The sequence below is a fragment of the Mirounga leonina genome, unplaced genomic scaffold, assembly GCF_011800145.1.
Source record: "Mirounga leonina isolate KUSES-001 unplaced genomic scaffold, KU_Mleo_1.0 Mir_104, whole genome shotgun sequence".
NCBI lineage: Eukaryota > Metazoa > Chordata > Mammalia > Carnivora > Phocidae > Mirounga > Mirounga leonina.
Window position 1 is genome coordinate 16323029 of NW_023270231.1, and position 20008 is coordinate 16343036.

Genomic DNA, 20008 nt, shown 5'->3' on the forward strand with positions numbered 1-20008 from the left:
TCTTTCTTTTCTTTTCTTCTTTCTTTAAGTAGGCCTCCACTCTATGGAGCCCAACACCAGGCTTGAACTCATGACCCTGAGATCAAGACCTGAGCTGAAATCAAGAGTCCCACACTTAGCTGACTGAATCACCCAGGTGCCCCCCTTTTTACTTTTTTTTAAAAATGTGGCTACTAGAAAATTTCAAATTACATATGTGACTCATATCTGTGGCTCACAGTGTGTATTTATTGGACAGACCTAATTTAGCTTTTTTTTTTAAGATTTTATTTTCAAGTAATTTCTACACCCAATGTGGGACCAAACCCACAATCCCAAGATCGAGAGTCACGTGCTCTGCCAACTGAGCCAGCCAGGCACCCAGAGAGTTGTGTATAGTACTCTTATATGTATTTTAATCTCTTCCCTATCAGTAATTGTCTCCTTCCTCGTTCTCAATTTTAAAAATCTTTCTCCTTATCACACTTGCCAAAAGTTTTATCTGTTTTTTATTGGTCTTTTCCTAAAACCTGCTTTCACACTAGATCTAACTACAAGTTTATAGGAAATATGGGAGACAGAGGGACGTGTTAACACATTGGAGATAAAATCTGCAAAAACCAGAATGTTTTCCTCTACATGACAATCTGGATTACTCAACAAATAAATTGCAAGAAAAAGAAAGATAGAAAGGACGAACCTGAAGATATTAAGAAACAGTCTAAATGTAACACTTAGATCTGTTTGGTTTCCTGACAAATAATCTATTAAAAATTTAAAGAAACAATCAGGGAGGGCGCCTGGGTGGCTCAGTCGTTAAGCGACTGCCTTCAGCTCAGGTCCTGGTCCCAGGGTCCTGGGATCGAGTCCCGCATCAGGCTCCCTGCTCCGCGGGAAGCCTGCTTCTCCCTCTCCCACTCTCCCTGCTTGTGTTCCCTCTCTCGCTGTGTCTCTCTCTCTCAAATAAATAAATAAAATCTTAAAAAAAAAAAAAAGAAACAATCAGGGAAATTTGAATGCTGAGTGAATATTTAATGACATTAAGGCATGATATTGAGTTTTAGGTAAAGTATTGGTAGGTAATCATGTTAAAAAGGCTATTTTAGTACTTTTTCATATATTTTTCAATTTTTCTTGTTTTCTAATAAATGCATTTAGGTTATAAATACTTCTCTGAGAAGCACTTTGGCCACATAACACAGGTTTCATGTGTAAGGAGAGAGTGTTCTCACATTCATTTCTTTCCTTTTTTTTTTTTTTAAGATTTTATTTATTTATTTGAGAGAGAGAGCATGAGCAGGGGGAAGAGACAGAGGGAGAGGGAGCAGCAGACTCCCCGGTGAGCAGGGAGCCCGACGCGGGACGCGATCCCAGGACCCTGAGACCACGACCTGAGCCCAAGGCAGACGCCCAACCGACTGAGCCACCCCGGCGCCCCTCACATTCATTTCTAAACGGTCTGTGAGTTCAGTTTAGAACTGGTTACATTGTAGCGGCAGGGGAATAATCAAGCTAACAAGAGACTTAAGACAACAAATCCTGATGGGGTGCCTAAGTGGCTCAGTTGGTTAAGCGTCTGACTCTTGGTTTCAGCTCAGCTCAGGATCTCAGTGTCGTGAGATGGAGTCCCATATTGGGCCCTGTGCTCAGCGGGGAGTCTGCTTGAGATTCTTTCTCTCCCTCTGGCCTACCCCATGCATGCTTTCTCTCTCAGTAAATTAAATTAAAAAAAAAAAAAAAAAAAGACAACAGATCCTGACAGCAAGGCCAGAGGGCTGGGAGGAAGCAATTTCAGTTTCTTACTGGCTACTTCCCATGATGTTGCTGCCTAGGGAGGCCTTTGCTACCCGAGCCTCTCTGTGTCCAACATTCTAGTTCCAAGGCAGAACTCTCTTCTGTTCCAGGTCGCCAGAGCCTTCAGCCTAATGAGCGCCACGATGAAACTGAAGCAAGGATCATTTCTGTGGTACCTCTATCTGGACAAGCTGTACTGCCTGTTATCCGTGAGGAACGTGAAGGCCTTGCTGGAGTATTTTCACCTTCTTGACGTCCACCACAACAACACCTTGAATGGTCAGTGAGTTCAGCTGGACTTCCTCTGAGTTGTTACCTGGCTTTTAACTAATGTGCAGGGAAACTCGCAGAACCAGAAACTGCCTTACTAACAAATATGTATTTTATCTTCTAAATGAAGCTAGAGAAATCGCGCAGTTGAGTGAGGAGGGGAAGGCCACTAGGCTCGGGGGGTGGGGTGGGGGGAGCCCCTGGTGCCCTTTGGTGACTTGGAGAGTGTGTCATCATCCTCTTTAAGGGTCATTTTCCTCATCCATAAATGAAGCTTCTCATAATAGAGCCCACCTCATGGTTGGGGGGGAAAAAAAGATAATGAAATAAGATAATGTGTGGAAAATGGTTAACACAATGCCTGGCACATGGTAAGAACTTACTAAGTGTTTGTTATTATTATAATTATTCCTGGAGGCTGAGCCCCATTCAGGCACTAACCCTTGAAGACCCCCTAACAAGATTTCTCATCTGTCAAGTGGGAGGTTTGAATCAATGATCCACAGGATCCCTTCTAATTTTTGGTACTTGAGAGTAACCAAAAAGTGTTCATCATCTTGACTCTGCCTTTGAATGCACAAACTAATGGAAGACCAATTAAAATACTTTAGGCTTTTTTGGGTTTGTTTTGTTTTGAAGGACTGGGTATAAATAAAGTATCCTATCCATTCATTGTGATCTGAAGGAAATTGGTGTCATTTATGAATAAGGTGTGTCTTCCATAAAGATTCTTTTTTAAAGATTTATTTGAGAGAGAGAGAGAGAAAGAAGGAGAGAAGGAGCGGGGAGGGGGGGGCAGAGGGAGAGGGAGAGAGAGAATCTCAGGCAGAATCCCCGCTGAGCATGGAGCCAGACTTGGGGCTTGAGTGGGGCTTGATCACAAGACCCTGAGATCACGACCGGAGCCAAAATCAAGAGTTGGACACTCAACCGACTGCGCTCCCCAGGCACCCCTTCCGTAAAGATTTTTGAGAGCCTTTGCAATCTTTACAAAATGATAAAAGACACCTTTGTTTTCTCAAAATTTCATGCCTCAGTTTTTCTCTTTACATATAGATTCACACACAATGTCACCAAATCTTTGCAATAGCACAGACCTAGATGAGGCAACTGTAAGGGCACCCGGCTGTAAACAGAAAAGCTGGGACAAACCCAGGGCTTCCTGACTCCAAAGCCTACACTCATGGTCTCACCAGAATGTTTGCTGAGAAGTCTGGTCTCCCTAGTAACTAAATCACTCTGCGATGATGCAAAGCCTGAGAGGTAAAGTCATGCTCCTGTGTTCTGGTCACCAAGGGACTGGGTAGTGCCATGAGAGAGTGAAGACACAGCCTTAAGTTTTGCCTTCAAGGAGGCAGTGACTTAAGGCTTTGGAAACTTGAGTGGGCCAGAACCAGTATTTGCTAAGTAGCTACTAAGTCCCATACTGCAACATTTCTCAAGGAGCAACTACACAAAGGTCACTGTTATATATAATGTGTTGTTCCCACGTGTTCATAACTAGTGGGGCATAGGGAAGGAAAGACTGTGTCAGACGGACATCTGAATCCCAGCTCTGCCACCTCCAGTGGGGTCCACCAGCCAGCAGCAGCGATGTCCACAACATTGCAAGGAGCTTGTGAGAAATGTAGACTCAGTCTGACACCGGGTTTCATGAATCAGAATCTGTATTTTTACAAGATTCTCAAGTGAATGGTATGCCCATTACAGTCAGAGAAGCACTGAAATAGACCAGTTACTATCTGAGGCTTAGTATAAAAGGGTGTGATGCCACTTTCCCTGGAGGGGGGTTGGGGTTCAGTGAAACGCGGCAGCTAAAGCACCTAGCCCCTAAAGCGCTCCATGATTGCTCCTTTCCCCCATCGCCAAATGCATGTGCTTCACATAAGCATGAGGAGTACTGATACTTTTATAGGAATGATTTTTAAATTTCTCCTGTTTTCATGATCGCAAGTGAAAGACCCAGGTGAGATTCAGCTTCTCCAAGAAAGTGTCCAAGGTCCCCGGTGAGAACTCAGCTCTTCCATGTCTGAGGAGTGCTCCGTGCCTGTTATTGCTTAAGGACACACCTCTGTGTCAATAACCGAGCCCAACCCACAGTCTCATCCTCCACAGATCTGGGCCCAGGGCCTTGTCACACGGCTCCAGGGCAAGTAAGGTTTGAGGAATTGTGGAAGGGACGGTGACGAAGTGAGACACCAAGTGTTACCATGGCTATTTCGGCTCAGCAAGCTTCTGGCACTGCTGCCGTTTATGTGGCCCCTGCTTGTTCGGCATCTGGAACGGTCTCAGAATAATCCATCTCTTCGCCTCCCCACCTTAACAGATGTGCTGTTCTATCACTTCCTTCACCACGTGACCAGCTGGAAGCGGACACAGATCATGACTGTGTTTAACATGCTGGACTGGAACGCTATGGGCGAGATCGGCTTTGACCAGTTCTACATGTTGGTCTGCATCCTGCTAGCACAACAGGCGAGTAACAAGTCAGGATCTGGGGCAGAGGAGGCAGAGTGTGGCTGCCGCCACCATCCTGCTAAAGGTAGCCGTGAACTAAGACGGCATCAGAGTTGTCTTCTTTCACTCAAAACAGGAAGGGAAGAAAATGGGGAGACAACTACCTGTGGCTCCTAAACGGTCTGTCTATAACCTAGACATTTGCAGGCCACCCAGCCTCACTCCCCCTGCTGCCCATCTTCAGCCCTCCCGCATCCTCTCTCTGTAGATCTCACCCCATTGCTTTCCTCCTTGGCATGCCCTTCCTTGCCCTTCTTAAAGAGCCACCAGGAATCCCAAGTGCCTCCCTCTCTCAGTGATCACTTTTCTCAGAGAATTTTCTGAAGGGGATGGAGGATGGAGATGAGAAACTTTCTTCTTTGGGTTCCTACCTTACCCTATGCACACTTCCATTGTGTATTTGCCTACTTCCCACTTGGAAAGGAAGCTTGTCTTCAGGATCTTATCACCTTACCATGATGTTTCACAAGTAGATTCTCACCAAATATAAGGAAATGTGTTCTAGTGACAGGGTTCTGTCTAGCAGAATTGATCACAACAGGTGGCTTAAGTTCCCCTCAAATACAGATGCTGAAGCAGGACTTGATACATTAACCATAGAAGGCTTTCAACCCTGAGCTTCTAGGATTTTGCCTTTCGCTTTTAGCTCTCTAGGAAATGGATGTGAATATACTAGTCTTGATGCAGCCCAAGTTTTTAAAATTTTTTTTCTTTAAAGATTTTATTTATTTATTTGACAGAGAGAGACACAGCGAGAGAGGGAACACAAGCAGGGGGAGTGGGAGAGGGAGAATCAGGCTTCCCGCGGAGCAGGGAGCCCGATATGGGGTTCGATCCCAGGCCCTGGGATTATGACCTGAGCTGAAGGCAGATGCTTAACGACTGAGCCACCCAGGTGCCCAAACTAATTTTTTCCCAAGATTTTTATCTATCCATTTGACAGAGAGAGAGCGCACAAGCAGAGGGAGAGGCAGAGGCAGAGGGAGAAGCAGGCTCCCTGCAGAGCAAGGAGCCCGATGTGGGGCTTGATCCCAGGACCCTGGGATCATGACCTGAGCCAAAGGCAGACGCTTAACCGACTGAGCCACCCAGGTGTCCCATGCAGCCCAAGTTTAGAAAGTAGCACCAACAACACTGTTCCTTGTATGATGTATTTTTCTCAATAGAACCACTTGGAAGAGCAATTTATCTTCCGCCATTCCCGGCCTGTCTTTGAGCTGCTTGACCTGGAGGGGGAGCTGAGAATTGGTGCAGAGAACTTCCACATGTACAACTTTCTCTTCAATATTAAGAAACAGGACCTCAGAGAGCTCTACCATGACTTTGACATCACAGGTGACCGTGTAAGTGCAGATTCCTTAAGTGTGACCTGGCAGCCTCTCTGTCCAAAGGCAGAGATAATGTCCTACTCCCTACTGTAGACACGGGTGGGGAAAACCTGCTTGAGCATGTCATGGCACTGGGATCGGAAAAAACTGAAGAGATTTATAGGCCTGTGAAGAGAGAGGACTAAGCGTTATATCATATAATATGGATGCAAAATTACAGAAGCTTAGAGAAGAAAATTTTGTTTAGAAGTTTAGAGAAGGAAATATATTAATATGGCAGGAGTTGACATTGGGGGAAGGGTTTATAGATTTAAGTATAGAAAGGAGGAAAAGTCTAGATGGGAACACATGAGAAAATCCTAAGAGAAAACAACTCTGGTGAAGACCCTGGATTCTGCCTATTTATTTATTAAGATTATTTATTTATTTATTTGAGAGAGAGAGAGAAACAGCATGAAAGGGGAGAGGGTCAGAGGGATAAGCAGGCTCCCCGCTGAGCTGGGAGCCCGATGCGGGACTCGATCCCAGGACTCCGGGATCGCAACCTGAGCCAAAGGCAGTCGCTCAACCAACTGAGCCACCCAGGCGCCCTGGATTCTGCCTATTTAAAGAGGAAGTCGGGCGCCTGGGTGGCTCAGATGGTTAAGCGTCTGCCTTTGGCTCAGGTCATGATCCCAGCATCCCGGGATCGAGTCCCGCATCGGGCTCCCTGCTCAGCGGGGAGCCTGCTTCTCCCTCTGCCTCTCTCTCTCTCATGAATAAATAAAAATCTTTTAAAAAAAAAAAAAAGAGGAAGTCTATGGGGCACCTGGCTGGCTCAGGTGGTGGAGCACAGGACTCTTAATCTCAGGGTTGTGAGTTCAAGCCCCACATTGGGCATAGAGCCTACTTAAAAAAATTTTTTTTAATTAAAAAAAAAAGAGGAAGTCTATGTTGGGGAAGCAAGTGGGAGCTAAGGTTGAAAAAGATGGATCATACTAAGCAGAACCTCAGGTGCCAGCCTGAAGCGTCTAGAGCGGACGCAGCAGAAGTAAGAAAGTGACCCATGGTTGCTTTAGAGTCTACAATAGACCCTCTGTTCCCAGCTCCTAGACTACAATCAGACTATAATTATGTCCTAATTACTGAGCCTCTTCAAGTTTCCAAGTTTTTAAATGGGAAATGATTACAATCCTGCTGTCATCTGAAACAAAGTATCAAATCCTTCCTGAAATAATTTTTCTTTCTTTCCCCCAACAAAAGCGTCTTAATTACAAGGAATTTAAGCTGTTTACTATCTTCACCATGGACAAATACCAGGAGAGGCAGAAAGCAGAGAAAGAGAAAGAGAAAGAGAAAAAGGATCTGCTCAAAAGGAAAAGGCTACATCACGTTAATGTGAGCCTCAAACAGTTTCTTGGAATAAATGTATCTGAAAGTAGACTATAAGTAATCACAACTGTTAACATGTCTAAAAATAAATTTAGAAAATCTAAGTGGATATTTTTACATTGGCTTTCACACATGAAAGGTTCAAGTAAGTGCTCTTCGATCAGCAGGTTCTTAACTTGAATAACTTACTGACCTCACGATAATATGATGTGAAGTAATCACTTTCTCTGTGGACATGTCTCAATTCTGCTGCTGCTTTTCAGATCAACACTATTCATAAGTATATCCAAATAATTACAAACACTGTCTGGAGCTAAACAGCTGAAAGACAGTGATGCTTTCCCACTATTTGTCACTAGTGGTCTAACACGCTCAGAATCCTGTCTATTCTCTCAGTCCTTAAGCTAAAATCACCTGTATGCAAGACACTGCAAATTGGCAAATGGTGAAGTGCCTCTACCTATAAGGGAAACAGACTTTTAGGGATATGGGAGCTGTGTTCTTCCTAGGGCCTGAATTACAAAGTTAGGTGCTCAAGCAACTGTACAAATCTACTAGAGTAGAATAATTATTAATGAATGCCCTTGGATAATTTCAATTTTGTGTAATTAATGTCTTGAATAATTTTCAAAGTTTTTAGCATGGGACTTGTGACTCCTCCCTACCTGTCTATACTGTGATAGTAAGGGTGGTAACTACCACTGAGTAAGTGCTTGCGATGGGTTAGGCAGGTGCTTTAGATGCATGAAGTTATTTATACTCATAACCCTGTGAATCAAGTATTATCCAGAATTTACAGGTGAAGAAATTGAGGCCCAGAGAAATTAAGAACCTTTCCCTAAAATATATGGCATACCAGTGGTAGGACCATGATTCAAATTCAAGGTCAATTTGATTCCCAGGCTCAGAGCAAGTGATCTGAGTAACTCACTTCAGTTTTAGCAAATTCTGCTTAAGTTTCAAGCCAGTATTTTACTGGCTCAGAAATCCTTTCTGCATAATGCTGATTACCACATCTCCTTCTACCATAAACTTCTGAGGAACAAGTTTGGCAATTAAAGAGGTACAGCTCACTTACTATAAACCAAGAATTTCTTAAGGATCAGTTATGCAATATGACTGCCCAGAAGGCATTCAGAGTTCCAGGGTTACCTAAAAACCAACAAAAATCACTGTCAATGTGCAACAGAAAAGAATGCTGCTTATCTAAGATTGTTGTTCATAAGTCAAACTTGTAAGAACAGAAATCATGTTCATTACTATGAACACTCTATATTTAAGACACAAAGCACCTCAGAACAGTGCTCCTCTCCTCCTCTTATTCGGTGAAAAGTTTGCAGCCGTTCTCTAAGGAGAATACCCTCTGGCAAACAAGTGCGGACACTACTACACCTACACAGAGTACTGAACTGAGAGACTAGTATTCTCTGGCTGGAAGATGACAGTTGGAAATCCATCATCCTTTCAAAGGGCCTCGCCATTAAGCTTATCTTGGGATAGGTTTCTGCCTCTTTTCTGGAATCCTAGATGGCTTTTGCTGGCAGACACCCTAAGATCTACACATAGTTCTGGGAGGAGAAACTATAACAAGGTCTTAGAAAGGCTTCTCTTTCCCATTTTCCAAGGGCAACACTACTGAGACATAAAAAGTAACTATGGCATGTATGTTTTTTACAGACACCGTCTCTAAAGCAATGAAGATACTGTACCTTTTATTGCTTCAGAATGGGGCAGGGGGGGAGGGAAAGTCGAAGATAATAAGTAGCATAGGTTATAATTCTGACAAATTTTAAACTAAACTTTAAAGTAATTTATTCAATTCGTTTATTTCAACTTAATTTAAAATGAACATCAAATGACTAAAGTTTTAGGAATGAGTTTCCCCTCCTCCCTGGAAATCATCAGGGTGACTATAAAAGGTATCGTGGTCCAACTATCAGATTTTTGAAAATCCTTTTAAGAGCATTTTCAGGGGCACCTGGCTGGCTCAGTCAGTTGAGCATCTGACTCTTGATTTTGGCTGGGATCATGAGCTTCAGGTCCTGGGATTGAGCCCCCTGTCCTGTCAGGCTCCACGCTCAGCGGGGAGTACACTTGAGGATTCTTTTTCCCTCCCTCTACCCTTCCCCCTGCTCTGCTCTCTCTCTAAAATAAATGGATTAAAAAAAAAAAAAAAGGAGCATTTTCATAAACTGGGCAGCTCTAGAATGGACTCAGGAAACTGAGCGTTTAGTTTGGATGGGCACAAACTGAAACTGTAAAAACTAAAATTCAATAGCATGTATAAAGTGACATTCTTTTAGGACTAGAAGTACAACAAAGAAAACAATGTCAATGTCTACGTCGGGACTTTTTTCCTCAATTACATTACGGGATTTAACGTTGTTTTTTTTTTTTTTAAAGATTTTATTTATTTATTTGAGACAGAGAGCATGAGAGGGGGGAGGGTCTGAGGGAGAAGCAGACCCCCTGCCGAGCAGGGAGCCTGATGTGGGACTCGATCCAGGGACTCCAGGATCGTGACCTGAGCCGAAGGCAGTCGCTTAACAAACCGAGCCACCCAGGCGCCCCTGTCATTATTACTTTAAATACTGCTTTTGTTCCTCTTTTCTTTTCCTTCTGATATTCTAATTATGTGCATGCTATATCTTTTGTAGTTACACTGCAATTCTTAAATATTGTTCTTTTTTATTTTTTACTTTTTATTTTTTTTAAGATTTTATTTATTTATTTGAGAGAGCGAGAATGAGAGAGAGTACATGAGTGGGGGGAGGGCCAGAGGGAGAAGCAGGCTCCTCGCTGAGCTGGGAGCCCGATGCGGGACTCGATCCCGGGACTCCAGGATCATGACCTGAGCCGAAGGCAGTCGCTCAACCAACCGAGCCACCCAGGCGCCCAAGGGATTTAACGTTTAAAAAAATGTGTTTGTAGGTATGCGTGTAGATGTTTCAATTAAGTTTCATCATTTCAACAGTGAGTTAATCCACTGTGCTCTCAAGGTAGAGCTCAGACAGACCAAGTACATTTAGGTGTTTTTTGGATGGTGGTAACACTCTATGGTATCACTATGTCATAGTTACATTAGAATGACTTGGTCAGCAAAGCGCGCCCTTGTTCAGTGGCCGAAGCAATGGGCAGAGGGGCCGCACGTGCAGAGCAGGTGACTAGCAGGCCGGGCTGAAGAGAGCACTAGAGGTTCAGGCCAGCACCACAATCTATATCAGCTATAAAGAGGAAAGAATTTTAGAGGAAGCAAAGCAAAGCGAAATCATTTCTCTTCCATTAGTCCTTAGCTCTCATGTATTATCATCACTTGCCTCATGCCAAAGGCCAAAACTAGAAAAGGCCAAATCAATTCTGCTGACACCTGCCGAAACAGGCAGTTGCCCACATGAACAGCCCCCACAGAGCCAGAGAACAGAAATCACAGGAGGCAGTTACTGCAAGGGAGGTTATCAGCCACACTTCTCTTTTCTTCTTTTCTGTAAGTCAAAATACTAAATCATAGCATATGAGAATTTGAGATGGACACAGGTATATTTGCTAATTTGTTCAATTAATAAGAAAAGACCATTAAAAAAGTATAGTCTTAAAAGCCATCATAAAATGAGAGTGATTTTTCTACATCAATGGGAAAAAGACCAATGAAAATTATTCAAGAAGTAGTATCAGGAAAAGTGGGATTAGCTAACTACGTACAAAAACAAAGGAATAAATAAATAAATAAATCTGGGCTGCTATTCTATCTTGCACCAAAATAACTCCAGACAATGAAGCCATAAAAGAAATACTAAAAACATGAGAAAAAAATTTTATAATCTGAAATGGTAAAACCTTTTGAAGAAGAAAACCCTGAAGCCATAAAATACAAATCTGATCAATCCAACCAAGCAAAACTTAAAAATTTGCACATGGTAAATTACACAAAACCAAAACAAATGGTAACACATGATAGAAAAATGGCTAATTTCCTTAATAGAGTATTCACAAATCAAGAGGATAAGGACCAAAGTGCCCCAGAAGTATGAGCAGACAATCACAGAAAAAAAAAAAAAAAGGCCTAAAATATACATTAAAATGCTAAACTACAAAGAAAATATATAAAGATAGGCCACAGGACACAGATTTTCACTTAGATTGTCAAAGAACAAAATGTTGGTTAGGATGTATAAGAAAATAAGAGCGATCATATTGCTATAGTATTAAGTTGGTAAAATCTATTTGGAGGGCAATTGTGCATCTACTCTCTCAATGTGTATACTCATTGATCTAGCAATTCTCTCAAGAATGCATTCTATAGATGTACATAGACATAATGATGTAGCTATAGAAAAGGACATTTCCCGGCAGCATGGTTTACAGCAGCAAGATTCCAAGTAGCCAAACTGACCGAAGTGAAGTCTGAAATAACTGGTACTCCAGACAATGCAGGACTGGTGCAGCCGTAAAAGGAATTACGCAGATCCAAGATTCATCATTTTAAAGAGAAATCAAGGTGAATAGTGTATGTTTTTATGGAAAACACAGGGTAGGGTGGATGAATATACTCAATGTACACCAGAACAGTGCTTCTCACTGTGTAATTCTGTACACCGGCCACAGCAGCACCTAGAACTGCTCAGAAATCCAAATTACTGGGGCCCACTCAGACCTACTAATGTGGAACCCCTGGGAGAAAAGTCTAGCAATCTGTGTTTTCAGATGCCTTCTAGGTAATTTTGATGCATGCTCAAGTTGAGGAACTGCTGGGCTGGAGTATCTTTCTTTCTTTCTTTCTTTTTTTTTTTTTAAAGATTTTATTTATTTATTTGACAGAGAGCGACACAGCGAGAGAGGGAACACAAGCAGGGGGAATGGGAAAGGGAGAAGCAGGCCTCCCGCGGAGCAGAGAGCTCGATGTGGGGCTCGATCCCAGGACCCTGAGATCATGACCTGAGCTGAAGGCAGACGCTTAACGACTGAGCCACCCAGGCGCCCCAGAAGTATCTTTCAAGATACCCAGAACACTGGTAACAGTTGTTACATCTGGGGCATGGAGAGAGATTTTTCACTTTGGTGTCTTTGGATTTGCCCACCATACATATGTATCACCTATTTTATTTTTTTAAAGATTTTATTTATTTATTTGACAGAGAGATAGCGAGAGAGGGAACACAAGCAGGGGGAGTGGGAGAGGGAGAAGCAGGCTTCCCACAGAGCAGGGAGCCCGATGCGGGGCCCGATCCCAGGACCCTGCGATCATGACCTGAGCTGAAGGCAGACGCTAACAACTGAGCCACCCAGGTGCCCCTGTATCACCTATTTTAAATAAAAAAATTATCAAAACCTGCCACTTTGATCCAAAATGTATAAGAAATGAGCTCAGTGTTTCTAAAAAACTGAATTATGAGTTCTGATTTATGGCATGACCCTTAAGAGAAAAAAACAATAGCCTACTTTAGACCAAGATTTCAATGTGGAAGATAAAGCATATCTAGAAATAACCATGTATGGTTTGGCACAGCTAGAGCCTAAGTCTGGTGATAATGAACTTGTTATTTATTGAAGTAAGTTTTTAAAGAGAAGTAAAACCTTTTTAGAGGTTTTATTAGAAGGAGGCAGATTACCTTTATGTAGAGCGTAACAATTAAAAACCCAGAATAAAGGCCAAGACAAAGAGAAAAATTGAACATTTTTTTTTAAAAAAAGCACAAAAACCCTACATACTAAAATTGTACACATCAAGTATTGGTCCAATCTTATATCAATCTATTTACATTAAACAGCACCATGGTTTTCTCACCCAGGTTAGTTAAACATGCCCAGAAAATCGTTATGCGAAGTATATGTACCTTTAAAACAAAATAAATTCTTAAGAGAGTTCAAATTCTACACAAACAAAAAAAGCTTCTTAGCAACCATAGGTTATTGATGATATCACCCAATTTAACTTAGGAAAAATAGGTTTGAACACTTTTCCAGTTGTCAAACTTTGAGAGCTGTTGCTATTCAATGTGGCACACAAGTAACAAAGAAACTCTTTGATGACAGGGGCATTATATTCAAATACCCTCAAACCTCCACCTTCAGATATAAAAATACTCCTTTGGAATTAACGTTGCTGTCGTCTCTTGAATTTAGATTCAATTATCAGCAACCCTAAACTGAATATAGCCACAATCTTTAAAATGATTGCATAAAGAAAGGGAAGTAGTTAAAGCTCTGAGACAGGATAAGTTATAATTATAGGTATTATATCTAATCAGGCTATAGGAAATCTAATACCATTTTAAACTTTACATTTAAACTAATTAGCAGTTTCATTTTGCCATTAAAATTAATAGTGCTTCACATCCAAATAGGTGTGGAGGTCTGATTATTTCCCAACTGAGAGCAGTGTACGTACCTTCTTGTCTCTACTTTGCCACCTCAGAGTCTCAGGGCTACAGTGATTGTGATAGTCCCCCTCTCCTTTCTGGAACTAACTTTTCAAAGGCCCCAAATTAAATATAACCCTTGGCAGCTTTATTCCAGTCATAGTACGAGAGAATCAGGTACTCTCACCAGATTTTTCAGTCCTCTCATCTAATCTGCAGATGGCTCTTCATTTGACTCTTTGTTAGGAAAGATGAGAGAGGAAAACTGTCATCCACCACAAGTAGAGGTAACAGTGAACTGGAAAGCTAACATATAAAGCAATGTTTCATCTTTTGGTCTCACTGCTGATGTTTAAGTGATGTCCATAAACATACCAGTAAATCAGGAGTTGAAATTTTCTCTAAAAGACTGAAAATAGGCACAGTTCTCCCATGCACAGATACAATGGGTTTTCCTTACACCCTTCCTGCAAACTGGGAGAGAAGAGAGAACTGACTGTATTATCTTAGGGTGGGAACACCTGTCCTTCATTCTTGCATTCCCTGGCCCAGTGCATTTGGGGGCATGCGCTGAAAAATCTCAAGCAGAGTAGGTAGATCAATGAAGGTATTATATAGTAGCAACCCTCTAAGCCTGGATATAAAAACAGCTTTGATATACAGACATTTCAAAATAGCTATGCAGCTAAAGGACAAGAGACTTTTCAACTGAGTATCAGCTGAAAATCAGAGATCTGACTGTACTGACTAAATTATTGCCTAGTGTTCCAGAAGGGTACCTGCCACCAATGTGTTGGAAGGCACCAAAATTTAGTGTGAATGTAAGTAAGGAGCTCAAGATACGGGGACGGGGAAAGCAATACTGAAACACAATTTGCCAGTCTCTACTCCTTTATGGCTAAATATTAATTGAGCAAAGAATTCAGACCAGAATAGAAGTGAACCTCAAATACTGCTTTTCTCAGTTTCCATTTTAAAAAGCTCATTTTGTAACTGTTATTGATATTTTCGGGTATATATATATATACACACATACATATGTGTATATATATATGTATATTCAAATTCTGTATTGACAAGGTGCTTGGTGCTGTTCTTCATGGACGTAACATTCTATTTACATTCCAAATCATTTAAATACAGTCGTTACATTGTTGTTGGGTGTTTTAAAATAAATGGTTATCTATTTTTTAACTGCCTTTCAAATTAGAAACTGTAATTACATGAGTCTCAAAGGCTGGCTCTTTGTGTTTTATTAATTATTTTTGTTGGTCTCCATCACAGATGGAATTTTTCACTGGTAATTCCTCAGAACTAAATCCATTCATATGGAATTCAGAGCAGTGAAAATAAATTTCACGCCATAGAGTAGGAAATGACAACGACAATAAAAAGGAGTGGGAGGGATCCTGGGACCAGCCAGTAGGATCAGTCAGTTCTCAACTGGTGTTGGGTTTTGCAAAGGCTGGCTCATTATAACTTGTACAACATAGTCCTTTGGGATCTTCAGCTCTTCCAACTTCATTTTGTCGGTGAGAGGTCTGCCCGAAAAGAACCATCGCTGGCTACTCGGTTCCACTCCTTCTGCTGCATGTAGCCTCCTCTTCATGTGGTATACAGTGTCTGTGCTGCGGACCACAAGTTTGAGGTCTTTGCCTGTGGAAAGGCGCAAACGGAGCTGACATTCATATCCAGAATTAGGTGGTGGCTCAGGAATATCCAGAGTCTCTATGTCGCTCTTTTCCTCTATCATGTTAATTGGTGGTGCCAAGCAGTAGACTGGAAGCTGATACCGGTTGCCCAGTTCATCATAGCACTCTGTGAGTGCACCTTCAGAAAGAGAAGATATGAACAAGAGTTTCATCTAAATGAACACATTTTTTTTAGATTTTATTTATCTGTCAGAGACAGAGAGACAGCGCATGAGCAAGCGAGCACAAGCAGGGGGAGTGGCAGGCAGAGGGAGAAGCAGGCTCCCCACTGAGCATGGAGCCCGATGCGGGACTGGATCCCAGGACCCTGGGATCATGACCTGAGGCGAAGGCAGATGCTTAACCGACTGAGCCACCCAGGCGCCCCTAAATGACACATTTTTATTTTCACTTTGCAAAATGCTCAAACCTCTTTCTAGCTTGCCACTGTAGAGAAAAAAAATAGAAGGTCAATCATTGCCAGCTGCTTTAGCAATGTCCATCATTAAGGCCCATAACCAACTGAGTGTTTATCTAACTTTAACTTAGCCAGGACCCTAGCTCCTTTCCCTCACCTTCTCTAAGTCATTTCATACCTCATTCACACTTTCATTAAATGATAAAGGAAAAGAAAGCACACAAAATTCTTATTTACTATTATTAATGCTTGGACCAAATTAAGGGGATATTCAAATTGCACTGGGATATCTTTTTAAAGAAATGAATCAGTAACCTTAACAACAACCACAAAAAACAGATCCCTTAGCTTAACTGACCACAACACGGTGTTCCAGAGCAGTTTCCTTAGTGCCTGGACTTCCTAAGTACTTAAGCCAAAAGTCCTTCGTCCAAAGAGACCACAGACTGGAGAATACAAGCCTACCAGCTGCTCTGGCTCCTGGCTTATAGATGAATCTCATTAGCACAATCACCACAAAAATGACTGAGGGGTTGTATTTAACCCCAATTAGTCAATCTATTACAAAGAAGCTATGGGTTAAAAAGGAAGAATAAAAGGGGTATGAAGTTTATAACCAAATAGCTCAGGGGAGAGAAAAAGACACTTATGGTTTAAAATAAGGTATTAATGGCTGATTTTTTTTTTTTTTTTTATAAAGCATAAACTGCATTATAATTACCAGGACTTCCCTTGGGAAGCTTGAAAGGACCTTAATGAATGCTTTCTTACAAGGTTATTCATAATATGTCCTTTGCTCAAACTGGAACATTAATGTCAGCTGATTGATAAAAAACAAAAACATCTACCATATTCAAAACACTCATATATGGTCTAATAAGTATGGGTTGGGACACTGAGAAATAGTTATCCATGAACCAATGAGTTAATGAACTGATCTTTGTGGTCACTATCAATAGGCTGAAAATACAAGTCACCCAAAATGAGACTGGAACAGTCACCAAGCATAATACACATGAATCTCCGCTTTCCTCTATGTTTAAAGATATCGTACAGCCTCTGTGTTGTTCACTAATTAACGTGAATGCTAGGACACTGCAGAAACAAATATACTTTAAGCACAGTTGTGATCACCAGCAGCTCCCTAACTAGCAACCATCTTGCTACAGTACCAATGCTATTTATAAATAGGGGTATAGTCACTTGTGCTAACTTCACTATTTATATGGCCTAGTCCTGAGGCAAAGAAACCTACTAGTGTCTTCCAGATGGGCTGGCCACCAGGAGAACTAGGAAAGAGAATGTGAAGAGTTCACTAGAGACACATCCTCTCTATTAAGAAAACACCTCAGATACATATCCCACTGACCCACTGATGGTATGGTCAGCCTGATAAGTACAAGAGCAATGTTCTGGCAATGTTCTGCTAGAAAAACATTCTTTTAGAGAAGCACCATTCTAAATCATTATCTTTGAAATCTCTAGACCAAGATGAAACTCCCAGCCTTGCTGTTAACTAGCTGCACAACCTTGAGCAATATTCTTTAACCTGAAATACCCTTCTCAATTAGCAAAATGAGACAGAAGAAAACCTCTAATGTGGTTACCAGGTTTGCATATGCTTCATCTTCAGTACCACGACAAATATAAAATAATAGGACTGTAAACAAAAACAGTAAAATGCAAGCAGAATGATGTCCAGACTGAAAGACAGCTGACATCTGCAGCCTCTCTAGAAAAGGACTAGAGATGTCATTGCAGCTTTTATGAGTGTGCTATAACATGAGTGCATACCAAAAACAAACATACAATCTAAGAGGCACTTTGGCTCTTCCTAGATATGAATACCCACTCGTTCATCACAATGGAAAGTAGTCTTTTTTTTTTTTGAAGATTTTATTTATTTATTTGAGACAGAGAGAATGAGAGAGAGAGAGAGCACATGAGAGGGGGCAGGGTCAGAGGGAGAAGCAGGCTCCCTGCCGAGCAGGGAGCCCGATGCGGGACTCAATCCTGGGACTCCAGGATCATGACCTGAGCCGAAGGCAGTCGCTTAACCAACTGAGCCACCCAGGCGCCCAGTAGTCTTCTTTTCTTAAAACTAATTTTAGTCATCATCTGCCAGTTCATTCATTCATTCCTTTCTTTCTTTTTTTTTTTTAAGATAATACCCTAAAGGAAGAGATTTTGTTTATTTTTTTAAGAACACTCTGCCACCAACATGGGGCTCAAATTCATGATCCTGAGATCAAGAGTCTCATGCTCTACCAACTCAGCCAGCCAGGCCTCCCTGGAAAGCAGTCTTTGCCCTTAGCCCAGCAAATTAGGAATTTAGTTTTCAGATCTCAAATGGGTGAGAATAAAAATTCCATGGAAGAGGTGCCAGTAGATGGCTTATCTTCTTATTCCAGCTCAGGCAGTGCTCATGTCTATAATGCTGGAAATAAGCTACCCAGACTTCATATTGCTTAGCTCCCATACTTTAATATTTTGGGAAAAGGTAACTTGCATTTTATTTAACATGAAGTTTTCTGGCTTACTCTTTTCCTCACTTCTGTCAGATAATAATGAGTTATAAACATGCTCTGAATAACTAAATAGGGCAAAAGTCCAGACCATGATGTCAGATATGATTTAGTTACATTTCAAGCTATAGTTTTATGGGTTACTCTCTCCCCAAATTAAATATCTGGGATCATAAATTGACAACAAAAACAAACTTTGCTTACAATATAGCCCACAGTTGAATATTACCCCAGAATTACCTACTCAGAGCAGAATGACTCCTCTGTAGGCCCAGACCCTTTTGAACAATATACTCCTAATTCTCCACCATTTACTAGCCCCATATCTCTTCAGTAAAGACAAAACTGCTCTGCTAATAGTGATCTCTAACACATAAGCTCTGTAGGACTTCAAAAGGACCACTCCACATACTCCATGGAGTTGCTGCATGAACATTTACTAAACACAGGGAAGAGAGTAAGGCATATCACTAGCTCTGGGGAGGAAAGGTTACAAGAGAGAGAACATTGTTCTTGATCCCCAGAAACTTCTAACTGAGATAAGCAGATCTAGCACACCCACCAGAGATTTTAAGTACAAACTGATAAACTGAAAATCAAACACAAGCTGAGACATCACACAACAGAAGAGTGACTAACATTGGTAGAGCAAAAAAGGAGAAATTCTGTAGAAATAGTGTGTTCTGGCCATGACACAGAATAAAAATAAAGGGCATCTCAAGAGGGGTGCCTGGGTGGCTCAGTCGTTAAGCACCTGCCTTCAGCTCAGGTCATGATCCCAGGGTTCTGGGATCGAGTCCCACATCGCGCTCCCTGCTCGGCGGGAAGCCTGCTTCTCCCTCTCCCACTCCCCCTGCTTGTGTTCCCTCTCTCGCTGTGTCTCTCTCTGTCAAATAAATAAATAAAATCTTAAAAAAAAAAAAGGGGGGGGCATCTCAAGAAATAGGATGAGGAGGACAAGAATTAGTACAAGGTAAGCAGGAAATAGCAAGTGGTTTTGCTGAGGTGACTAGAGAATTGATGATGTGAAATTACTAGATTGACAGCAATAGTGAAAACCTGATAGAAGGGTTCAGGGGTTTAGATTTCACACTACAGTTAATTACTACAGGTGGCTGATAACAGTACATGAGTCATTCACCCAACAAATATTGAGTGCCTGTTACATGCCAAGCAATGTTCCAGGTGAACAAGAGACAAAGCCTGAAGATTATTTTATTATTTGCATAAAGGGAAAATGACTGGAATCAAGGGGACCTGCTAAAATGACTGCCTGACTGGAACAGAAAGGGATCTGAGAGACTCAGACCTAACGATAGGTTATGTATGATGGAAAACAAAAAGGAAAGAAGAATTACCTAAATCGGAAATGAGAGTGACAGAGAATTTAGAGTTAGAAGCTTTTTGCTTAGTTTTTAACTGCTTTAGGTTTGGTGAGCTACTTCAACTGAATTATGGGCAGGTAACTTAAAAAGCATATCGGGAAAAGGGTAAAAGCAGCTTGTAGAGTAATAATCTCAAATGTACAAGTCTGAACATAAAAGCAAACATTTAAGGGTGCTTACTAGTTCTGGCTCTGAGCACCTGGCATACATTGACATTTAATCCTCACAATAGCCCTCTATGGTCAGTCTATTATACTCATTTTGCAAATGAGAAAATTGAAGCAGAGAGAAATAACTTGTCCAGGGGCAGACACAAGTGAGAGTGAAATAATTGGATTCCTGAAGAAGTAAATGTACAGCATAGGGATAAAACC

The 20008-nt window shown here is 41.5% G+C and overlaps 2 protein-coding genes across 3 annotated transcripts in view; one reads left to right on the forward strand and one right to left on the reverse strand.

The window, feature by feature from the left end:
• Nucleotides 1-1916: 1916 nt before the first annotated feature.
• Nucleotides 1917-12080, forward strand: EFCAB9 (EF-hand calcium binding domain 9; the record flags this gene model as incomplete). Its single annotated transcript, XM_035014294.1, has 5 exons — nucleotides 1917-2052; nucleotides 4370-4518; nucleotides 5727-5903; nucleotides 7131-7265; nucleotides 12075-12080. Coding segments are annotated over exons 1-5 (603 nt in total), but the record flags the coding sequence as incomplete, so codon positions are not given.
• An 838-nt stretch (nucleotides 12081-12918) lies between these two features.
• UBTD2 (ubiquitin domain containing 2) overlaps nucleotides 12919-20008 on the reverse strand; it is a 63398-nt gene continuing 56308 nt past the window's right edge. For both annotated transcript variants that reach the window (XM_035014273.1, XM_035014283.1), the window contains exon 3: nucleotides 12919-15445. In XM_035014273.1, the coding sequence (XP_034870164.1) occupies nucleotides 15048-15445 (398 nt within the window). In that variant the 3' untranslated portion in view covers nucleotides 12919-15047. The remainder of the gene's footprint in view (nucleotides 15446-20008) is intronic.